Genomic DNA, 23,648 nt, shown 5'->3' with positions numbered 1-23,648 from the left:
AAAAAAAAAAAAAAAAAAAAAAAAAAAAAAATTCTAAGACCACCAGCAGTTTTCATAGGAACAGCGTTAAGTCATAGGAGCAAGCTTTGTAAAAAATAGCTGAGATGCTGGGTGCAGCGGCTCAAGCCTGTAATCCCAGCACTTTGGGAGGCTGACGTGGATGGATCACCTGAGGTCAGGAGTTCGAGACCAGCTTTGCCAACATTGTGAAACTCTGTCTCTACTAAAAATACAAAAATTAGCTGGGCATGGAGGCAAGCACCCAGAATCCCAGCTACTCAGGAGGCTGAGGCATGAGAATTGCTTTAACCTGGGAGGCAGAGCTTGGTGAGCCGAGATTGCACCACAGCACTCCAGCCTGGGCGACAGAGTGAGACTCTATCTCAAAAAAAAAAAAAAAAAAAAAAAAAATCAGATGAGAAAAAGTTATATATTAGTATGACTTGAAAAAAATGCAAAGTTTAATATTCAAATTAGCTCAAATTATTTTGCATTAATTGTTAAATTCTGTTTAAATTAAGGTTTAACAAAAGTCTGAGATACAGGGGAAAAAAGCATAATTCCTGACGTTAGACTTAGGATGAAACCCTAGCTCTGCCATGTTTCAGCTGTGGGACCTTGGCAAGGCACTGTTCCTTCCAAGGTTTGCCTGGCTGTAAAGGAGGGGACAGCATCTGTCAGTGATCTCTTCTACGTCACATACATACCTGCATGTAGCAGGGACTCAATGGATGGAGGTGGTAATTCATTTAACTATGATGGAACTGATATTTGATGATAAAATGCCCATTACTTTGAAGATTTCATTTTTAATTGAGCCTCCTTTGAGCAGATTTGCTTTTACAGTGCTATATAAATAAAATGCAATATAAGAGGGTATAAATGTGGCATCTAAGCACTGGTCACATGCTCAGGGCAGATACTGAAACTGTACCTCCACTCCTGAGTATTGAAATGAAAATCTGGATATGTAGAACTGTATTTACACTTATGTAAGCTTTTTCAAAGTAAGACAGAGAAGATGGAATTTAATACCAAGCAGAAACTAATTAGTGGCACAAATGTCAGAAGTGGAGACTTCAAGCTTTTGCACTGCAGTTCATCTTCTGTATTACGGATTCCAACTAAAACAGGAGGCTGTGCTGAAAAAACAGGTTCTTCTGGCCAATTCAGGGGTGTGGCCATGTTGGAGAGGTTGCTGTGGTCATGAGATGGGATGGCTTAAACATATAGGAATAGCACTCACAACTCTGCTAAAAGAGGTGCTTCCAGACTGCCACTGCAAATCAACTGAAAGGAGAGTCTTTTTTTGATTTTCAGTTTTTACTTTTTTTTTTTTTTTTTTTTTCTGAGATGGAGTCTCACTCTGTCGCCCAGGCTGGAGTGCAGTGGCGAGATCTCGGCTCACTGCAACCTCCGCCTCCTGGGTTCAAGCGATTCTCCTGCCTCAGCCTCCTGAGTAGCTGGGATTACAGGTACCCGTCACCATGCCTGGCTATCAATTTTTTACTTTCCATTTGCCTTAGGAAAAGTCTCAAGGGAGGGTCTCTTCTAACACAACCTGCCAGTACTGACTGTGGCTGGCCATGATGGGTCAGAGCTGGAGCTGCCAGAATGAGCCTGCAGCCCACCTTTGTCTAAACCCCCAGGTTTCACCACTTGCCAAAAAAATAAAAATAAACCACTTCTTTTCCTTATTAAAAATATTAGAAATTTAGAAGACAGAGGAAAACCTCCACACCCCATCCCAAAATCCCAACACCAGCACAATGACATTCACGGTCTCTTTCCTAACCATTTTCGCCTGTTGTTTTTCACAGTTGTAATCAGATTGTATACTAGAAATTCAGCTTAGTTTTTTTAAGTTAACATTTTACCATACCCCTTTCCCTCTTGCAACAATTTCTATAACCACCCTTTTCAATGGGCTGCATTTTATTCCAACCAGTAGATGCGAGCTACAGGTCACGCTGCTATCTCTGTTGGGCTTCCGGGTCACTTACAAAATTGCCAGTACTATAAATAAGGCTACAAAGAACAGCTTTGAGGCTTTGGATTCTTTCTTAATTCCTTTACATCAGGCAAGGATAATTTTTGAAAACTGAGTTTCCAAGGTCTGATATCTTCTGGGCCCTCTGGCCTGGGAGGGGAACATTCTCATTGGATTTCTTGGGGGAAACTGATAGGAACACACACATTGTTTTAGGCAAAGCTGTATCTTTCTGTAGGTCCTAGTAGGAAATGCTGGACTGGGGTTGTCTGGGCTGAAAACTCCCTCCTGGTTGGGTCTCCACTGTAAGCAACAGTTCTGAGCTGCCTGCAGGGAGCTTCAGCTCAAGGTAATTCAACCGGCAAAAGTGGGTGCTCCTTTCCAAGCCCCCCCTGCGGGGGCAGCGGTCTGGGCAACTATAATAATGACCTCTTTGACCTCTAGAGCAGGGGCTATGCCTGACCTACTTACATTTCTGCCTGGATTCTCAAACTCTCTCTCTCTCGCTCCTTCCTATAGACATAATTAAATCTCTAATTATAAAAACTCCCATGGCAATGTGATTTTCCTCCTTCCTCTCATGTATTCAAAACACCCTTGCTAAGGTCACTATGCCCTCAAATGTCGAGAGATCCAGTAGAGATTTCTCAGCTGTTTCTGACACTTCTTAAAGTCCTGGCTTCCCTGGAGGCACGGTCACCTGATTCTTCCGTCCATGTCTCCAGTCATCTGTTTCTCACACTTCCTTTGTGATCTTCCGGACCTCCACCTGTCCCTAAGCAACGGTCTTCCTGAGTTCTATCCTCGATCCGCACCTTCTCTAACTCTGCGTTTTTCCTGTGTCGGGTTTGTCCTTGGGTTTTAGTTACTACTCACATGCTGGTGATGCTGAAGCAGCTATGTGGCCTATACCTTTCTCCAGAGTTTCAGAGCCGACCAGTGGGTACAGCTGCCACCTCCACATGTCCCGCAGTGCAGCATGTCCAGAACCGACATTAGCATCTCCCCTTAAGTTGGCAGTTGTGGTGGCACAACTGGAGGCTTCACCATGCACCAAATACCGGGCATTTGGTCTCCTAGTTTTCACATGTTTATCTTCCGTCCCTCTCTATCCTGGCACCACAGCCCTCACCCAGGTCCTGATCATCCATTGCTTTTTCTCTGGTTTTCCTTCTTTTGATCATGTCTTCTGCAGATTCAAACATCTACTCACAGTTGTTTTTTTTGAGACGGAGTCTCGCTGTCACCCAGGCTAGTGTACAGTGGCGCGATCTCGGCTCACTGCAACCTCCACCTCCCAAGTTCAAGCCATTCTCCTGCCTCAGCCTCCTGAGTAGCTGGAATTACAGGCGGCTGCCACCACGCCAGGCTAATTTTTGTATTTTTAGTAGAGACGGGGTTTCGCCATGTTGGTCAGGCTGGTCTCGGACTCCTGACCTTGGGTGATCCACCTGCCTTGGCCTCCTTAAGCGCTGGGATTACAGGTATGAGCCGCCGCACCCAGCCCATTTTTCTGTTGAGACAGAGTCTTGCTCTGTTGCCCAGGCTGGAGTGCAGTGGTTGTGATCTGGGCTCACTGCAATCTCCGCCTTCTGAGTTTGAATGATCCTCCCACCTCAGCCTCCCAAGTAGCTGGGATTACAGGCATGCGCCACCACACCCAGCTAATTTTTGAAATTTTAGTAGAGATGGGCTTTTGCCATGTTGGCCAGGCTGGTCTCGAACTCCTGGTCTCAAGTGATCTGCACGCCTCGGCCTCCCAAAGTGCTGGGATTACAGGCGTGAGCCACCGCGCCTGGCCAGGAGTCATCCTTTTAAAATATACCATCTGGCTCCCCCTACTTAAAACTCTGCAGTGCTTCTTTTCCTATCATCCCTCAGAATTAAGTTCAAGCTTCATAAGATGATTTTCAAGACCCTAGATCCGCAGTTCTCAACTTTTTGGTCTCAGAGCCCTTTATACTCTTAAACACTACTAAGGAGTCCAAAAAGCTTATGTGGATTATACCTATCAACATTTATTGTGTTAGAATTTTGGCCAGGTGCAGTGGCTCACACCTGTAATCCCAGCACTTTGGGAGGCCAAGAGTTTGAGACCAGCCTGGCCAACATGGAGAAACCATGTCTCTACTAAAAACACAAAAACTAGCTGGGTATAGTGGTGTGTGCCTGAGGCTGGGCTGGGAGGCTGAGGCATGAGAATTTTGAACCTGGGAAGTGGAGGTTGCAGTTAAGGCAAAATCATGTCACTGGTCACTGTACTCCAGCCTGGGTAACAGAGCGAGACTCTGTCTCAAAAACAAACAAAAAAACAAACAAACAAAAAGAAAATAAATGAAATTAAAACCGAGAAATTAAAAAATATATATTAATTCATTAAAATAATAAACCCATTACAAATTAACATATTTTAAAATGGAAAACCCTTACATTTCCCCAAAGTTAAATAAGAGTGAGATGATGATGATGATTATTTTTTTGAGATGGAGTCTCGCTCTGTCGCCCAGGCTAGAGTGCAGTGGCCGGATCTCAGCTCACTGCAAGCTCTACCTCCCGGGTTTACGCCATTCTCCTGCCTCAGCCTCCCGAGTAGCTGGGACTACAGGCGCCCGCCACCTCGCCCGGCTAGTTTTTTGTATTTTTTAGTAGAGACGGGGTTTCACCGGGTTAGCCAGGATGGTCTCGATCTCCTGACCTTGTGATCCGCCCGTCTCGGCCTCCCAAAGTTCTGGGATTACAGGCTTGAGCCACCGCGCCCGGCCTATTATTATTTTTTTATTTTTCCTGAGACAGAGTCTCACTTTGTTGCCCAGAGTGCAGTGGCATGATCCTGACTCACTGCAACCTCCACCTCCTGGGTTCAAGCAATTCTCCTGCCTCAGCCTTCTGAGTAGCTGGGCTACAGCGGTGCACCACCAGGCCTGGCTAATTTTTGTATTTTTAGTAGAGATGGAGTTTCACCATGTTGGCCAGGCTGGTCTTATACTCCTGACCTCAGATGATCCATCTGCCTCGGCCTCTCAAAGTGTTGGGATTACAGGCATGAGCCACCGTACCAGCCTATTTTATGTTTTTGAAATCTCTTTAACATTTGGTTGAACAGAAAACAGCTGGATTATCCAATCTGATTCTGCATTTGATCTGCTGTGACATAGTTTTGGTTAAAGTAAATGAAGAAAGGCCAGCCTCACGCAGATATGTTTTTGGAAAAGTGAGGCATGTTTTAATGTTCTTCTTTGTAAATATTCCTCTTTGATACTACACTGAACTTGATAAATGGTATTTTCTTAAAGATTAGTTGCAATGTGGAATATAAACCTCATTAATAAACTTTTTTGTATTCTGTTACATTAAAATCTATTGGTCTGTCTTACATTTTGAATCTTTCCCCTTGCCTGATTTTGTAACATCATGCAGTAGTCTGGAAAATATTGACTGAGTGATGCTGATCTTCCAAATGTTGGTATATTTCATTTTACAATATTGAAAAAAAATCACATTCATTAATATCACCACTGATATCGGAAGTCTTTAAGCAATGAGAAGCCAAGCTCAGTGATGGAAATTTTCCAAAACTCTAATTTTCACCTGAAAGTTTGAACTTCATCATTGGCAATAAATACTATCACTTGTTCTCCTTGAAGTGCTAGACGGACTTCCTTCATTTTCAAGAAAAGGTCTGCCCAATATTCATTTGAATAACCATAGTTTGTCAGTTGTTCTTTCAAGTTATAATAATGTTCCATGAAACAAACAGCTGGTTCAGCCTGCAATTCGAATAATTAAACAAATGCTATTCCTTGAGACAAGTACCCTACTTCTGAATGCAGCAGAAATGCTTCCGTGTACTTCAGGAAATAAATAAAGAACAATGGCTAATGAGGGCCTTTTGACACTTCAATTCATGTGTAAGCTGTTCTAGTAAAATACCACATGGCGTTTCAATAACCAATTATTGGTTGAGGTTTATTCTTCAGCTCTTAGAGAAGTAGATAAGAAACAAGTTCTACATCTGGAAATTTCCTCCTTGGAAGGACTTAAAGTCTATGACAAGCTTGAGTTTGCAAGTACTCTATGGGAGGCTAAATTACTACAAATGAAACCTCATCTATCCAGAATCATTGGAGTGGAGAGCTAGGGTAACCTTTGTGCAAAAAGCCTTTTTCCATTTTAAGCATTCAAATTCCATATTACACACCTTCCTTCTGCATTAGAGTATAAAAAATACTGTTTTATCACTTTCTTCTAAGTACTGAACATGATGATTCTCCCAGGGTTGCAAAAGGCTCTGTGTTGTGTCACAAAATTGGGATTACAGGCATGAGCCACTGTACAAAATTGCTCCATACTACAATGTTTACTGAGTTTTTGGAATGCTCTTTAATAGTTTTTGTTTAGTTTTATTTTGGTCAACTCTTGTTAGCTTTCACTTCCCACTGTCTTTATTATTTAAGTTCTGTCATTCTCTTTCCCCTCTTTTAATATTCTGCATTTTATATCCTTTAGGAAGAGAAACCAGATAACCTAGCAAAGATGAAATTTGTTTAAAAAATAAGACTTTATACACTCTGAGTCAGGGCTAGGGTTATTCTTCCTTCAAGAAAGCACAGATGTTGGCTGGGTACAGTGGCTCATGCTTGTAATCCCAGCAATTTGGGAGGCCAAGATGAGAGAATTGCTTGAGGCTAGGAGTTCAAGGCCAGCCTGGTCAACATAGGTAGACCCCCATCTCTATTAACAACAATAACAACAACAAAAAAAACCCCTCAAAAAACAAACAAACAAAAAAAAATAAGAAAACACAGACGTTTAAGTGCCTTGGCTTTGTGTCAGGGGCAGAGGGAAGACTGTGGACCTCTGTTCCATTTACAGATAACTTTGGACAAGTGATGTAGCTTCTTTGAGCCCCGGTTAACTCACTGATAAAATGGGAATATTATCTGTCTCACAAGTTGTTGTTAGGACTACATAATCCTAAGAGGAAGTCCAACAATCTTAGAAAGATGTAACAAGTGTAGATACAACCTCACAGAGTTGCAAGAATTAAGTAATGCGTACAAAGGACTTGGAACACTGTCTGATGGGGGAGGTTCCCCTTGCTTCCCTTTTCACCTTCACTCTCAGACAAGCAAACTTTTCCTATAAAGGGCCAGATAGTAAATACTTTAGGTTTTATGGACCAAGAGATAAAATTGAGGGTACTTTGTAGATACATAAGAAAAGAGAAAAAAAAATTCCACATTTTGTATTGACAAAATTCAAAATTTAATCATCAAATACATTTTTGGGTAATACAGATCTACTAATAAGTAGTTTTTTTTTTTTTTTTTTTTTTTTCCTTTGGTTGAGGGAATAACATTTCACCTAAATGGGATCCAAAATTAGTGTTCTCTATCATCACATCAATGCAAATGTTTATTTGTAAAATCTATTCTTGCCTGATAGGCAATACAAAAACAGGTGGTGGGCTAGATTTGGCCAGTGGGCCACAGTTTGCCAATTCCTGCTGGAAAAGGTCTCTCTCGCTCCTTTCCTTTTTCTTGGTTCATCCCATATCATTGGTAACTGATACTTTGAGTGTACTTAGTTCTCTGTGCAGATTTGGGTTTCCTTCTGGTATTTTTCCCCTCCAGACCTTCACTTCTCACAGTGTAAGGTTTAGTGGCAACAAATTACTTCAAATTTTGATTGCCTGAAATGCCATTATTTCACCTTCCTTTCTGAAGGATATTTTCACTGAACATAGGATTCTAAGTTGACAGACTTTTTTCTTTTAGCACTTTAGAGGTGTCATTCTATTGTCTTCTGGATTGCATTATTTCTAATGAGAAGTCAGCAACCATTCTTATCTTGGTTTCTCTATGTAATATGTCTTCTTTCTTCTGCTGCTTTTAAGATTTTTGTCTTTATCACTGGTTCTTAGCAGTTTGATTATAATGTGCCTTGGTGTAGTTTTCTTTAAATTTATCATGCTTAGCTTTCACTGGGCTTCCAAGATTGCTGGTTTGATATTTTTAATCAAATCTGGAATAGTTTTTCCCCTCCATCACCAGGACTACAATTGCATATATGTTAGAACACTTGCTATGACTCCAAAGGCTCTCATCTCTTCATCCATTTTTTCTCTGTGCCTTGAATAGTTGTTTCTATTGTTCTGTCACAGAGTGCACTGTGGCAGATTCTGAAATGGCTCCTAATGATCCTACCTTCTGCTTTTCACGCCCTTGTGTAATGCCCTTGTCTTGTTTGTGGACTGGACCTAGTGACTTGCTTCTAATGAATAATACAGCAGAAGTGTTGGGATGTCACTTCTGAGAATAAGTTATAGAAAACTGTAACTTATTCCTTGCTAGCACTCTCTCACTCTTGATTACTTTGATGAAGCCAGCTCCATCATGTAAGCTTCTCTTTGGAGAACTGAGGGTGTTCCCAAGGAAGTAAACTCTGCCAGCAACCACTCAGTGAGCTTGGAAGACCTTGTCCGAATGAAATCCTGAGATGACTGCAGTCCCAGCTGACATCTTGATTGCAGCCTTTTGAGAGACCCCAAGCCAGAGGACTCAGTTAAGCTGTGGGATACCTGACCCACCAAACTGTAAGACAGTAAATGTTATTGCTGTTTTAAGCCCCTATGTTTTGGGGCAATTTGTTTTGTGGCAATAGATAAGTAATGCACTGATCTTTTTTCATCATCATCCTAATATGCTCCCATTCAGTGAATTTTTTTTNAGTTCTTCAAAATTTGTTGAGACTTGCTTGACAGCCCAGCATATGGGCTATTGTGATGGCTATTCCAAAAGTAGCAATCATTTATTTTTGCCCACATGTCTGAGGACTTGGCTGATGTGGGTGGGGACCAGCTGAACAGTTTTGATGCATGCTTTGGCCTCTCTCTGCAGGTTGGGTTTAGTTAAATTCTTTATTTATTGAATTTTTTTTTTTTTTTTTTGAGACATAGTCTCACTCTGCTGTCCAGGCTGGAGTACAGTGGTGTGATCTTGGCTCACTGCAATCTCTGCCTCCTGGGTTCAAGCGATTCTCCTGCCTCAGCCTCATGAGTAGCTGGGATTACAGGCATGTGCCACCAGGCCTGGCTAATTTTTGCATTTTTAGTTGAGACAGGGTTTCACCATGTTGGCCAGGCTGGTCTCAAACTCCTAACCTCAGGTGATCTACCCACCTCTGCCTCCCAAAGTGCTGGGATTATAGGCATGAGCCACTGTGCCTGGCCCATTTAATGAATTTTTTGATTCAGGTATTGTATTTCTCAGCTCTAGAATTTTCATTTGGTTCTTTTCAGTTTTAATTTTCTTCTTTTTGAGTTCTTCTTTAAGTCCCTGAACATATTTATAATAGCGATTTTAAGGCACTTCTCTGTGAATTCTATCACCTCTGACTCTTCTGGTTCTATTTTTATTGATTGTTTCCTTGGTTATGAGACACAGTTTTCTGCTTCTTTGCATGTCTAGTAATTTTTAAGTGAATGTTGGACACTATCAATATTACACTGTAGGTGTCTGCATTGTGCTGTCCTTTAGAGTACTGGGCTTTGTTCTGGTAGAAGCTAATTTATTTGTGGATCCGTTTGATCCTTTCAAGATTCCTTTTAAGGTTTTGGCAAGGATTAGAGCAGTCTTTAGTCTATGGCTAATTTAGTCCTATTCCTAAGATACGGCCTTCCTGGAATCACTATTAAATGTCCTGGATGCTGCACTCTGGTTAGCCAGAACTCTAGTTTATAGTTCCCCAGTAGTTGCGTGCCCAGCCTTGCAAGGTCCCACTGCAGACATGCATAGTTTAGTACACAGTGAAAGATTCAAGGGGCTCTTTCTAGAGCCCTTTCTTCCTTCCATACTCTACACTGCAAATTTCAGTTGATTTAGCCTCCTCCACCTCTTATCTCTGTCTTCCAGCTCAGTGAGACTGTCATACTTTCCTTGGGGTCTCTCTTCCTGCAAAACTCTGGAGAAAAGCTGAGGTGATCATCAGTTTCACCTCTTTTGTTACCTTTCTCTCAGGGATCACAGTCCTGAACTGCACATTTTCTAATGTCCAAAAGCGGTTTTTTATATTTTGTTCGGTTTTCTAATCACTTATGATAGAAAGGCTAATCTGGTAGCAGTTACCATGTGTTGGAAGTTGCATATGGAGTCTTGTAAGCAATACACATTTTGATTTTCATGAAACTATGGCTTACTTTTTCCATGTCTAAGAGAATAACTTAAAATCTAAGCTCTCCATTTATTTATTATGAAAACACAATTTGGAGCTTGGCAGGAGGCAAGGGAAAACAGATTATCCCCATCATTTATCCAGCTGAGAAATCTTTCACACAGAATTTTTCAGTAGGGAACAGCCCCTGCCCTTACCCTCTTCTCAATTAGGATCTCTTCTGATATTAAAATCAAGAAAGAATGAACTTGAGAAAATGGTAATCAAAATCTAGGAAAACGCAAATATACACAAATTGTTCATTTTACCTAAGCAATTGTTTTGTTACGATGGGTCCATAAAGCCCAAGTCAACAATTAAGTGAAAACTTAATAGCAAAAAGGAGGCTTCTCCCAGGAGGAAAACAAAAGGTGGTACCCTCAAAATGTTTTCTACTCTAACAAACATCAATATTCCAATCAACACAAGCAAATTTTCTTTCTTGTTTATTAATACATCCGAGGGAAAAATGAAGAAAATTTACAGAGAATGTAAGAAAACTCACTGAGTATCTCAGCACCAACCAATTTTCCTCGTAGACATTCTTACACATTCTGTAAACATACCCATAACATCCCCTACGAGCAACTCGAGTGCCTGATGACAGACACGGGAGATGTGCTCTTCTTATCAACTGTCCGGGGCCACAGTAGAATCCTCTGACTCCTACATTCAGAGTGTTGACCCTTCCAGGGCCCACTGTATCAAAACACCTTTTCTTCTAGGAACTACAGGCAAGCACGTTGGTACCATCTATCATACGCTGAGGGTAAGTAGCAATAGTTTAAGAGTAAGATGTTGGGTTTCCCTTGTCCTACAACTGTGAGAAGTTCTCCACTGTGCCCCCATACCCCTTTTTGAAGAGCCACACTTGCTCTAGGCTGATTCCAAATTCCAGAGGCACTTTTCAACGCTCACTGTGCCTAGGCAGAATTAGAGAAAGTCATCAAGCACTGGTGATGACTGGACAGAAGCTGCTGGATTTCTGGAGGATGCAGGGAGCGTAAATAAATAGGCATGCCTAGTGCACAAGTCAGATGTCAGCTCATGATAACCACGTCAGTCAATGGGACACACGTTGGCTTGGCTGAGTTCTCAGAGGCCTGGCCAATGCTATCCAACTCCGGCAAACTGTTCCCTGAAAGCACAGTGATTTGCGTGTTTAACAGCAGATTGCAGCTTGAGGTTACTGGAAACCAAACTGGGTCAGAGAACCTAAGACGACAGTTCAACATCAGATGACGCAAGCTGGCTGTCTGCTTACGGTTTTTCTCCATCTTTATCCTGTGGTGCACTCTAAAGTCTTTCCCTCCCACACACTTGGAAAAATTGCGGTGGTCCCCTCGGTTGCCTAAACCCATCTCCCCGGCACTCCCTTGTTTTGGAAGGAGATGAGAAATAAATCAAAATGCACTAAGCAGCACTTCCACAGGCACTCGCCTCCTTCATTGAATGTGCACCTCATCAATCACACTATTGTCTGCTTGAAAGGCGAGCCTTGTAAATGTCATATCCACTCAGGCCCAAGGAGAGGCGCATCCAAATGCAGCAAGGAGTTTTAATTGGATAGTGTAATTAAACTAAAAAACCCCAGCAGACTTCCTTTGACAGGATAGATGAAGACCCCTTTTAATAGGGCTAGGAAACATATCTGTTAAAAGGATGAGGCACTGCCTGCTCCTGATTGTGCTCCAGAGTACTCTTATGAAAAGGCAATTCAATAACTGGGGCATTAATATGTGAGAGTCCGTTGTGTTCTGTAATCAGGCAGTACTTACTGTATTTGATCTGGAACTTACGAAATAAGTCCTTGTTAGAGAATAAAAACACCACATAACTTGTCCACCTAATGTCTGGAGTACCTGGATCTCCTGGGAGTGGACAGAGCCTGAGGAAGGGCTATAGCCTTCCTGGGCTGCAGCTCCAGTTATACTGGGGTATAACTGCAGGTGCCTCACCTACTGGGCCCTCAGTGCACCAGCCGGGCCACCTTGGGGCTGTAGCTCTTTCATCCAAAGGTAATTAAAGTCATCCTCATTCTTCTTTCACACATTTTGTGAGAGCATCTCAAGAATATGACAAAATTCCTGGTTATCTCCTCCCTTAGGAACTAGAATGCCTATCACATGAGAGAGAGAGAGAGTATGAGTGAGCGAGCGAGAGCACACACCCGTGTGTTCTCTGCTAGAACTACCCATGTCAAATAGGGGGAAAGAAATCAGGTGGCGAGGATCCGATGGATAGGCTGGGGTGTGCCCAGGGTGATTTTAGTAACAAGCATGAATCCTTCCGCCACAGTCTCCCTGCTCTTCTTTGTTGGGGGTGGGGTGGGGGTAGAGGATGCACATACTGGCACATTCTGCCACACAAATACATGTGAGGCCTGCAGCTCTATAAACAAGTAACAAAATCAGTGAGAACATGTGAAGAAGTTTGTATCTTCACAAGGCTGTCTTACAAGTGGCCCATGACAATCCCTCGCAGCTGGAGTGCCAGTTTAGGGAACCCAGCATCTGGGTGGATCAAGACAGCCTCTGAGCTGGGGCTAAGGTGGGATGCAGAGGTGAGATTTCAGACCAGCCCATCTATAGCTTTCCAAAAAACAGCTTTGCTTTGTTTACATAAACCTTGAAGTCAGTTTCCCTGAGCCCTCAGGGTTTGTTTGATGACTGACTGCTTTTACTCTTCATAAAGCCTGTTTGGAGCTGTTTGCAAACCTATGAACATTCTTAATACTGGTCTTTCACTATGGGTTGATGAACCCATTAAAAACATGTAAGTGAATATGTGTAATCTAGGAAAACTGGATACTGAATTAAACCATCAAATACCCTGAGTTTAAATGAAAACTACATAAAAGCATTTCAGCCATCAATTTGGCTATCACTTCTAGCCAGTATGAATTCTGCTGGAAAAGCTATTTTCGTGCAGATGTGGAATTCAACGGGAAAGACTGACTCGTGTACCAACATCAATCAAAATGTCGACTTCCCTGGCAGCTCTCAACAGTAAGGCAGGTTCAAAGGTCACAGGATAAAGAAAAAGCCAAGCTCTGGTTCAGCTCTAATATCTCCTCGGTAGAAGTCTTGCAAAAGTACCCCCTTCTGTATTAGCCTTGCTTTCATTAATCTTCTTGCCATCTTCTTTAACTAGTCATGCAGAACCGCTCGATAGCAAGACGTATAATGGGGAAGGCCCTGTGCCTATTACCGCGTTAACATTCTCTTAAGCCCCAGTGCAACAATGGAACAGGAAGGCAAAGGAAATCTGCGACTGCAGGGTGCAGTGCAGGCAATTCAATTACAGCCTGGGCTTACCTATGTCCTTCTGACCTATAAAACACAAGAGGCCTTTGTGTCTAACTGGCTTGGCCATTAAGGTTGCTGAAGATCACAACAATGCTGATCTTTTCTATTTAAGCTAAATCAATGTGGACAAATCATTATTCAGTAGCTTTAATTTAATTAGTAAATTAAATACACTACTTTACAGATCTTGTCAAGTACTTATGAAAAGAAAGATTCATTTAAGTGGTAGGTCACAAATAAGCCCAGCTCATTTAACTCATAGCCTTAACTGAATCTCATCTCAAATATCCAGCAGGTTCCAGTCACTAGGGTTTACCAGTCTCCTGCAGTTGTGGTTAACTCTTAACCCCAAAGAGTTCCTATCTTGCATCCAAATGGTGTTTTGGACAAAAAGCAAAACAAAACAAAACAAGAAATCCCCTAACATAACCAGCATGAACAGAATCAGATTTCCGTTGAATTATACTATTCCAAGAGAATGTAATCAGGTTACCTCTATTATGTTGCTTCCTTAAGATTTTATATGATCTATATACTTAATTGAGATACAGCGCTCTTTTCAGCTATAAAGATGACAGCTACTTTATTAAGGTTTAAATCTGATTTCTTAATGATAGGCTGCTTCCTTTAAAGACTCTAAACCTGCACAACCTTCTTATGATGAAACCAGATCTGACATGGCTGAGTCCGGTTCTGAAACACAGCCTGAGTGTCTCTGATGGGTACCAGCTTCACAGAAAGGTCCCTTGCTTTTGTTTCAGGGTAGGAATGTGAGGCTAGTGCTTGAAAAGAGCATTCGAAGCCTGTGTCTAGAACCAGACATGGTGGAGCATGCCTGTATTCCCAGCTACTCGGTGGGTTGAGGCGGGAGGATCGCTTGAGCCCAGGAGTTTGAGTCCAGCCTGGGCAACATAGTGAGACCCTGTCTCATTTAAAAAAAAAAAAAAAAAAAAAGCCTGTATCTAGATGTATATAAGGATGGAAAATTATTTCCCTAAGAAAATTTAAACATGGTAGTTTCTGATGTGGAAACATTCTCCTCTTGTACGTGTTGTATAGATCCTTGACCCATTATAATAAATGAAAACCAATTCACCTTTTAGGGGCTTATGACATCTTTCAAAATATCAAAATCTGACAGAGGGAATCACTAATTTCAATAATGGCAGCATGATTTTTTTCTCCTTAAATCTAGAAAGGCAGGATTTATTCTTAATTTCTCAAGGCTTGTGATACACAGATTTTCTCAAATAACTCTTTTAAGAATCCAAATTTACATGTACAATTTTTTAGGCATGTATCTATTTAGTCATTAAGTTCAAGTCCTTAAACACTCACAGGGACAGAGCAATAAATCTTTCCTCTGAGACCCTAGCCTAAGAGGCAGAAGTCGACAGGAATGGAAAGAGAGCCACAGAACTGCTGTTTACGAAGCTCTGCTTCTGAGCCTGGGTCTCTCCGGTCCCGCAATATGTGTAATTATGTATTTCCATGCAGCCCCTCAAATGCTCAGTCTCTTTGCCAAGTCAGCTATTCACACACTTTTTGGATATGGCATCAATGAAACTTGAGTTCTATGCTTTATGACGGCCAAATTAATGGTTTGACAGCGGCTTTCTCCATAAACACTGCACACTGGCCACAGCCGAAGGTTTTAAAAACCATTTCTTTTCTGTTCAAAATTCTGACACACATGTCTCAAGTAAGACTGCGGACAACTTCATTATCCTCCCTACACTTAATGTCTTTTTGTAAAGAAAGCTGTTTAATAACACATCTGCTCTGTTTTCACAACTAAATTATTCCAGTTGGTCACACGTTCCAGTCTTCGGCAAGACACTTGTGTTACCAGAGATAAAACATGAAAAGGAAATATATTGCAGAAATCAAAAACCTTATCTACTTCTAGACTCTCTCTCTCTGCCATAATTCATTCAAGAAGGCCCCAAGAATAATTTTTGATGTAAACTCAGCTACAAGCATATATCACTATGCTGATAAAGATCACAGGCTAAACTTATGAAATATAGTGACTTTCATTTCTTTAGTGATGTTAAAATAACTTTTTTCTAAGGTTCAACAGACACAAAAGATAAAAAGGGTTACCATTAATCCTTTAAATAATAAAGAAACAGAAGACACCCCACAGATTAATTCTATGGTCTGAGGATGAACTTGTTAGATTGAGTCACTGAATTAATTTGATGAAGATACTGGAAATCATAAAACACATAGCATCAAGCTGATTCATTTAAAACATCTTTGTTTGGGCACTTTACAACATAAATTATGTGGAATAACTTTTGGATTCTAAATTCTGGCTTCATTAAGTTCAGTTTTCAATTAACAAACATACAGTGAGGACAACTCTGCAGGCTCTGTGCTAGGGAGTGAGGACACAGAAGCCAGTTCTTGAGTCAGTTTCGTACGGAGATGGAGGTGGGAGGGACGGGGGAGCCTTCAATAGATAAATGCAGAACAAAGGGGTATTCCTAGAGGCATGTGCAAACTCCTGGGGGCAAAGTGAACAGAGAGAGCCTGACACTGGAACTGGGTCTTGAAAAATGAGCAGGCTGAGTACGGGGAGGTGGAAATGTTTGTAAGTTAGAAAGGGGTCACGTTTGAAAGGCATATTCCAGGCAGTGGGAACAGCACAGAATGCATCGTGTGCAAGTAGTTACGGTGACCACAGCCCAAATGTGAGATGGGAAACTATGGGCTATCAGGCTAGCGTGGTCAGCTGCTTGTCAATGTCTGCAAAGGTTATGCTGAACAGTCTGCATTTTATTCTGTAAGCCTATTTCACATTTTTTTTCTGGCTGAGAGTGGTGGCTCACGTCTGTAATCCCAGGACTTTGGGAGACTGAGGTAGGAGGATGGCCTGAGGCCAGGAGCTCAAGAACAGCCTGGGCAACATAGCAAGACTTTGTGTCTACAACTAAGTAGAGTTCCTTTGGTTCAAGGGGAGGCCTTATGCCCAGTCCTCCCCAACCTCCCTCCGTACCCTTGAGGTCCCTCTGAGATGCTAGAGTTCTGAGGAACACGGTTTAAAAAGCACTGCCATAGGGGAGAGGGACTTAGGCAGTGTTTTACTGATGCAGTGAGCCTCTGTTAAGGAAAAAACCTGAATCCTGCATCTAGTTCTTTCCCTAACCTTTCCACTCTAGCTTATCCCTTTATGCAACACAGAAGTGATTACCTTTCATTTCTCAGAGACATGGAGAATTTATAAAATGTTACTTTTCAAAGCATCCTCAGTTCTTAGAGAGAAAGATGCTAGAACAATGACATCTTTATTGGCCGACAAGGTGAAGTGAGCAGGATTAGGAAGAAGATGTTTATCCAAAGGCAGAGGGAATCCAGCAACCTTGAGGCAAGGCCCCCCAGCAGCAGGCACTTTTCTCACAGCCTCTTGCAGGGTTGGAGGCCTCACTGGGATGACAGGAATGGCAGGAAGGGAGTGGAATGGCCTTCCTCCTTCCCCCGTGTCCCTCTATGTTCTCCCTTTTTGCCAAGCTGTAGGCGAATGAGTTGAACATGTAGTCCAGCAGAGTTTGACAAAAAATTAAACACCCACCCATAAATGAAGCAATGTGGCATGTGCCCAGTCTATCAGCTCCCTTTAGGCTCCTGCTTAGTCAGCGTTATCTCAAAAACTTGAATTGTATTATAAACACTTGCTGGCCTTTACATTTCTCATTGTTCCTTTTGAGCAAATAATTCCTTATAACATCTGTTCTCAAATTTAGTGAATGTTGGACACAGGGAATTAATAAAAACTAGATGCTCAGTCTGTACTCCAAGTTACTGAATCACAGTCTACTAGGGTGAGCCCTAGGTAACTAACTGCATTTTAAACAGGCTTTGCAGATAATGCTTGTCTGTACCAGACTTTTAGAACCATTATCTTTTTTTTTTTTTGAGACGAGTCTCGCTCTGTCGCCCAGGCTGGAGTGCAGTGGCCGGATCTCAGCTCACTGCAAACTCCGCCTCCCTTGTTTACGCTATTCTCCTGCCTCAGCCTCCCGAGTAGCTGGGACTACAGGCGCCCGCCACCTCGCCCGGCTAGTTTTTTGTATTTTTTAGTAGAGACGGGGTTTCACCGCATTAGCCAGGATGGTCTCGATCTCCTGACCTCGTGATCCGCCCGTCTCGGCCTCCCAAAGTGCTGGGATTACAGGCTTGAGCCACCGCGCCCAGCCTAGAACCATTATCTTATAGTGTTCTCTAGGTAACTAATGAACCCTTACATAGTTTAAAATTTTTTTCTTTCACAGAGGAATTTCCGTGTGATCTATGTGCCCTTTCTGCCCCTTGACAGGACTGGAGTCCTAAAAATGATTAAGTGATTAATCTAAATGCTACACCCAATTACTTAACTGCAAAAGTATAATATGCCAAAATACATAACTGGACTGTATCTACTTTGATAATTTAAGCGGAGGAATGCCAGGCCAGCAGTGATCTCTTCTGTCGGACCAGGCAAGAGTTTAATTATGAGCTAGTAGGTCATGCAGCTGCCAATAATCTGGGGGGTGCGGACACTTCCGGCATGATGGATATATCTAAATCTAGGCGTTTGCCGCCTTGGGAAATCCCCAGCTTCCCTCCATCTCACAGGGAAGGAAGGCAGATCCAGGTCTGACTGGTCAAGTCCCCCAAATGGTAAAGGGAAGGGAGCACAAAGTAAAATGAGGGCTCTGGAGAGTGCAAATTCCCAGCAGAAATCTGGCCCTATGCCCCCAGCTCCCAGGGCTGGGCTGCTGAGGTCAGGAGGTGGACTGCGAGGTTCTCTGCTGCCATCAAGACCGAACAGGATGGGGGCACGTGTCAGGCTCTGGGCACCATAATACAATCCCGTTTGATTAAAAGAAATTTCTGGTAATGAATTAAAACAGACCCAAGGAAAAAAGGACACGGTGGCAATATATCCTCCTGGCACCCAGCACACAGAAGGGAAGAGAGGGAAAGAGAGAAAGGAGACATAAATAAAAGGGACTACTCACTGGGGCTTTTTTCTTCAGCAAGGTCACAGGCACAGAGCAGATCAGAATCGATTGAGATGGGTTTCTGCTTAATCCAAAACTTAGTGCTGGCTTTCTGATTCGTAACAGGGTCTATCTCTACTTTGTCTCCAGAGATACCTGTAAGCCAAGGGGAGGACAAAAAAGAAACCACAAGAAGTAGAAGGTGTAAGTGACTGTAGGGCAATCATTTGACCTGTTTTATAAATCCGAAATTGCATGAATATGAGCTCTTTCTTAGGGCTTTGGGGAATGCCACGGGCTTCCTGAGACAAACATACGGACACTCCAAATGGCACACACAAGTTGCACAGTCTGGTTTCCTGGGTGGGTGAGTTGAGGGTGGGGGAGCCTCCCCAAACGATATGAGAAGGTATTAAGAAACAAGCCTTCTTAGATATAACATGGATCCAACACAGAGAGGCTATTTATAGCCATACATTATCTCTATATTGTAAAGAAATAACTATCAGGTTTATTTAAAAAACAGTTTTGATTGATGCTCTGAGTTGTTGTTCTCATTTAAGAAGATCTGGGGTGGACAGATAAATCTGTAACATCCCTATGTTTAAATAGCTAAGCTACCAATGAACAGCTTCTGATCTGAAACAACCTTATACACTACAAATAGGGGAATAAAATAACTCTTCCTTTCTGTGACACTAAATAATTACCCAATCTATATTTAAGGGAAGTCACGAGAGGATTAAAAGGTCCCTTACATAAAACCTTTCAAGTTCAAGTCTTGGAGCCTGGCTTCAGGCTGCAGAGGTCACTGCCCCCCTGCTGAGGGAGACACTCAGCATTGGGTGTGAGCTTTACGCAACAAAGACTTTATAACAGGAATCCAGAATGCTCAATGCTGGCACTTCAGATTTCATTTTTAGAGCTTAGAAGACAACATGTTGTACAGTGACTGGGAATAAAGGTGTTTGCAGAACAAAGGAAATGCCAGGTACGGGAGGGGCCCTGGAATAAGTGTGGAAATGCACAGGAACTGCTTTTCTGGTACTACAGAGGAGTACATGCTCAGCCTGACACACACCATCTAGGCTAGATGTGCTCTTTTTCATCTTTCGCTGAAAATTAAGGAATCTGTTCATGAAGTGAGACAAAAACCTTTAACATGCCTTCTACAGTGGGCCCCATATGGAACCTTAAAAGTAATTAATTTTTAGGCCATAGTTTAAAGGTCAGGGTCAAAGTGGAAAAAAAGCAAAATGAAGATATAAGAAATAATTAAAATAACCAAATGTACATAGTAAAACGGAAAAGACATAGTTAACATATTTCATCCTACGAATCACACTCAAATTTTTGAACAAAATGTGAGAAAACTTAGTAAGCCAAAAGCAGCAGCAGATAAAAGAAACAGTTCAAATAACCTCCTCCCAAAATAAAACACACACATACACCCCAACTACAGTTTGACAGCAAATTTAAAATTGAAAAAACAAATACAAACAAAATCCTAGTGATCAGGTCCGCTACACTCTTCATTCATTTATATTTTATTTTATGAATAAATAAATCCCAAATGCCAGCTAGACAAAGGCAGAAGACTGTGTGCAGAGAGACTACAGTCGAGGCTCCTACGCTGTCTCCAGGGGAGACAATGCAGAGATGGCTGCTGTACCTGGTCAGTATGTGTGGTCTTTGGTAAAGATGAACAATTGGTATTTTTTACTAATCGAATGCTGGAATTTGTCGTTAGACCTATTTCAGGAACACCATATTTCAATTAGGCATAATGTCGTAAGTCCAGCTGACTCTGGACGCTCAGATCTAGATAATTTCAGGAGGGTGAGAATGTATCAGGAGACCAATTTTATTACATTTCAGTTAAAATAGATTACGACTACCCAGTTACACTCTTGCCTCCAATTTGGTCATTAATTGTTAAAGATCTGGACATTTCTATAGTTCCCTGAAAGAAGTATCGAAGCCATGGTTGTTGGTTGTGTGTGTGTGTGTGTGTGTGTGTGTGTGTGTGTTCCCCTTCTACTTCTTATTTTGACATTTATAAAAGTCAAAATGAGCAGAGCAGAATAAATGTGCATATCTCTTATGTGAAAATAAACTATGCTCCACATCCTTCTCTCAGAAAGAATGGGGAAAAAAAATCATCACCAGAGACATGGTTTTAAAATTTTGTTCTATGGTCCTGCAATTCTTGAAGCCGTAGTCAGTCAATACTGTTAATGTACCTTGTTAATTTGATAGGATTTGTCAGGTAACTCCACTGGAAAATTATATAAAACTGTTCCAGATGAAAAGATGATAGTGACATGAATTAAAGTGATAGAACAATAGTGGAATATAAACCAGAAATGACACCCAAAGTGGCTGTTGATTTATTGCTGTACTGAGTTTGGTTCTGGGCTCCCATGTATATTAGTGCTACAAATCTGGGTCCATTTAGCAGAGGGATGCTCATACATACATCACCAGCTCCTGCTCCAAGCCAAGGTCACTCCCCATTGCATCAATCTTTTCAGCAGAGCCTACTTCACAAAGCAGGACTTTTGTAACCATCTCAGATGTAACAGACTCTCGTCCTCTTTCATCTTTCTTTTATCATGTAAAGTACACTTTAACTTCTATTATTTTTATCTGCAAATTGTTACCGTATAGTTCATCCATTACCAGCAGTATCTCTGCATCAATTGCCTAAGCTCTGCACAGCCACAGAACACTTTCCCAACGCCGCCCTTTCCTGGGGTTATTGTGCAGTTACTGTTCACAGAGGGGAGCCCCAAGACCAGGGCTTGGGGATGAAGATGTGGGAGATGAAAGCAATAGGTTCAAGATGGGCAGACAGGTGGAATATCATTTAAACAATTGGTGTGTTCCAAAAAAGTTGCATGTGAATCAGATTTTTTTCTGAATCGAATCACATTTTCCCACTGACTTCTAGTTCCAGAGCTACTTTATCTTCATTTTAGATTGATCTGTAATTGGCAGGGGCTCCCAACACTTAGTTTTAAGTTTCTCTGCCCTGTAGGCTTTCAGTCAAGTAGTTAATGATCTGTAAAACACTCGCCTGCCTAGAGGAGTCACTAAAGGAACCTGAAGGGGAATCTTTCCTGATGGGAAAAATCCTTTTGTACATTAAATAATCTTACCCTCTTAATACCTGTGTAAGTCTCAGCTTCTTAAGGCAGCGCAGGCAGCACCGCAGCCCCCTACCTGCTCCTGCTACCACATGGCAGTCCTCAGCCTGAGGCAGTCCACGGGAGGAGCCCTCTTCCTGAGCACCCCCAGGAAGAGAACACACCTACTGCAGAAGAGAGAGAGGAGGCCTAGAATCCAGCCTGGAGGCAAACAGAGGCCTCTCTGTCCTTAGCTTCAGAGCCCTTGGTAGTCTTCTTGGTTACAAGGAGGAGTTAGCTTGGTGGAGGGGAGATCAGTGAGGAGGCAGGTGACACAGCCCAGACCAGGGGCAGGGACATTTGTGGCTGGGGTGCAGTGGGGATGAGCATATTAAAGACAAAAGCACTTGGAGTAGGCAAATGACTGCGAGCACTGTGTGAGGGAGAAGGGAGTCAGAGAGGTTCCTGGGGCATCGCCGCGGTGATGAGGGGTGGGGGAAGAGGTTGTGGAAGCCAGGCTACTGGGGTCACAAGTGTGGAAGTTGGGTAGTACCCCACTTGTCGTTGCCACTTCTCTATGCTAAGGGGAGTGAGTGGGCTGTAGGCAGAAGCAGCACTGTCTCCCTGTGACAGCAGAACACCGGGAGAAGGCTGCTGCATGCACGGTCCCTGTGGCTCAGACTCCTTAAGGCAAAGGCCTAGGTAAAGACCAAAGGTGCAACCCTGGTGGGCTCACTGCTGTTTCTGCTTTAGCTGGCTCGGGCACCAGGGATCATTCAGTACAATTTCCTCCTTAGGCCCAACAGGCATGATGCTAGTTATAGACACCATTAACTGAGCACCTCCAGTATTAACATAACAGCTAACATTAACTGCCATCAACAATGTGCCAGCATGGTTAGAAATCCACTGTGTGCACGGACTCAAATCTCTTAATAACCTCATGAAGTAGGCTACTATGTTCATCCTACTCTACTGACAAGGAAACAGAAACACAGGGAGGTTAAGTAACTTGCCCAAGATCACCCAGCTGGTAAGTGGCAAAGCTGCAATTTGAACTCAGGAAGTCTGGTTCCAGAATGTGCCCCTCAGCCACTACACTATTCTGCAAGAACTGTGCCAAATGTTTCACATAACATATCCCAGGAGAGGGGAAGGTGCTTGCCTAGGTCAGGGAGCATCTACGTGGAACAGCCACTGTTCAGACCCAGAGCTACCTGGGTCTCAAGTCCTGGTTCTTTCTGCTGCTCTGCACAGCCTCAGCTGTGAGTCAGAAGATGTATTAGTAATAAGGAGCTCTGCCCAAGCAGTCCCCCATCTCCTCTCAATTTTCACCAAGGAACAAATAAATGTTCACAAATGCCAATAAATGCACACATCTATTTTTTGTCCATACATGGCAAATTGGAGCATGAAATCCAATCAATATTCATTCTGACCACCGAGCATAGTTTTGATATCCTCAGCTAAAGTTTTTGCATAGTCATTTAAGGAATGGCAGAGGCACTCCTTAGTGTCAAGTATGCACTGTTTTAAGTAATTCAAATTATAAATCTATTTCCAAGGAAATAAGAGAAACTAGCTTTTGTTACATTCACATTTCTCCAACTTAAGTGGCCAATAACAGAGGAATAATTGATCCAACAATGACGAAATACAACATAACCATGAAAAGTCTTGACTCAAAAAATCCTTATAACACAATAGTAAGTGAAAAGGACACGAAAAACATTTATAAAAAAAGATATCAAAAGGATGTGCTCCAAAACCTGGTACCAGTGGGCAACTCTGGTTAGTAGAATTATATCCTTTCCTTTTCTGTATTTTTTCCAAAATAAACATTTCACCAAAAATAAAAACAAACATCACTTGAAAAGCTGACACTTTTTGATTTCCACTTCAGAATTCAGTATCCTTTCTTGACTGTTAAAATGTGAGGAAGGATAAGTATGCTGAAGTCTTGAAATGGTGAAGTGATCCTTAATGAAAGAATGCTTCCTTCTAACAGTTCTTTAGCAGAACT

General features: G+C 42.2%; 1 protein-coding gene across 1 annotated transcript in view; it reads right to left on the bottom strand.

Annotated features, from left to right (window-relative positions):
• MAPKAP1 (MAPK associated protein 1) overlaps positions 1-23,648 on the bottom strand; it is a 283,018-nt gene that overhangs the window by 11,762 nt on the left and 247,608 nt on the right. The window contains exon 10 of the mRNA XM_017874749.1: positions 18,516-18,653. Within this exon, the coding sequence (XP_017730238.1) occupies positions 18,516-18,653 (138 nt within the window). The remainder of the gene's footprint in view (positions 1-18,515; positions 18,654-23,648) is intronic.

The sequence above is a fragment of the Rhinopithecus bieti genome, unplaced genomic scaffold, assembly GCF_001698545.2.
Source record: "Rhinopithecus bieti isolate Rb0 unplaced genomic scaffold, ASM169854v2 scaffold_7967, whole genome shotgun sequence".
Classification (NCBI taxonomy): Eukaryota; Metazoa; Chordata; class Mammalia; order Primates; family Cercopithecidae; genus Rhinopithecus; species Rhinopithecus bieti.
Note: the sequence above shows the minus strand (reverse complement) of the source record. Positions and strands in the feature narration are given on the sequence as shown.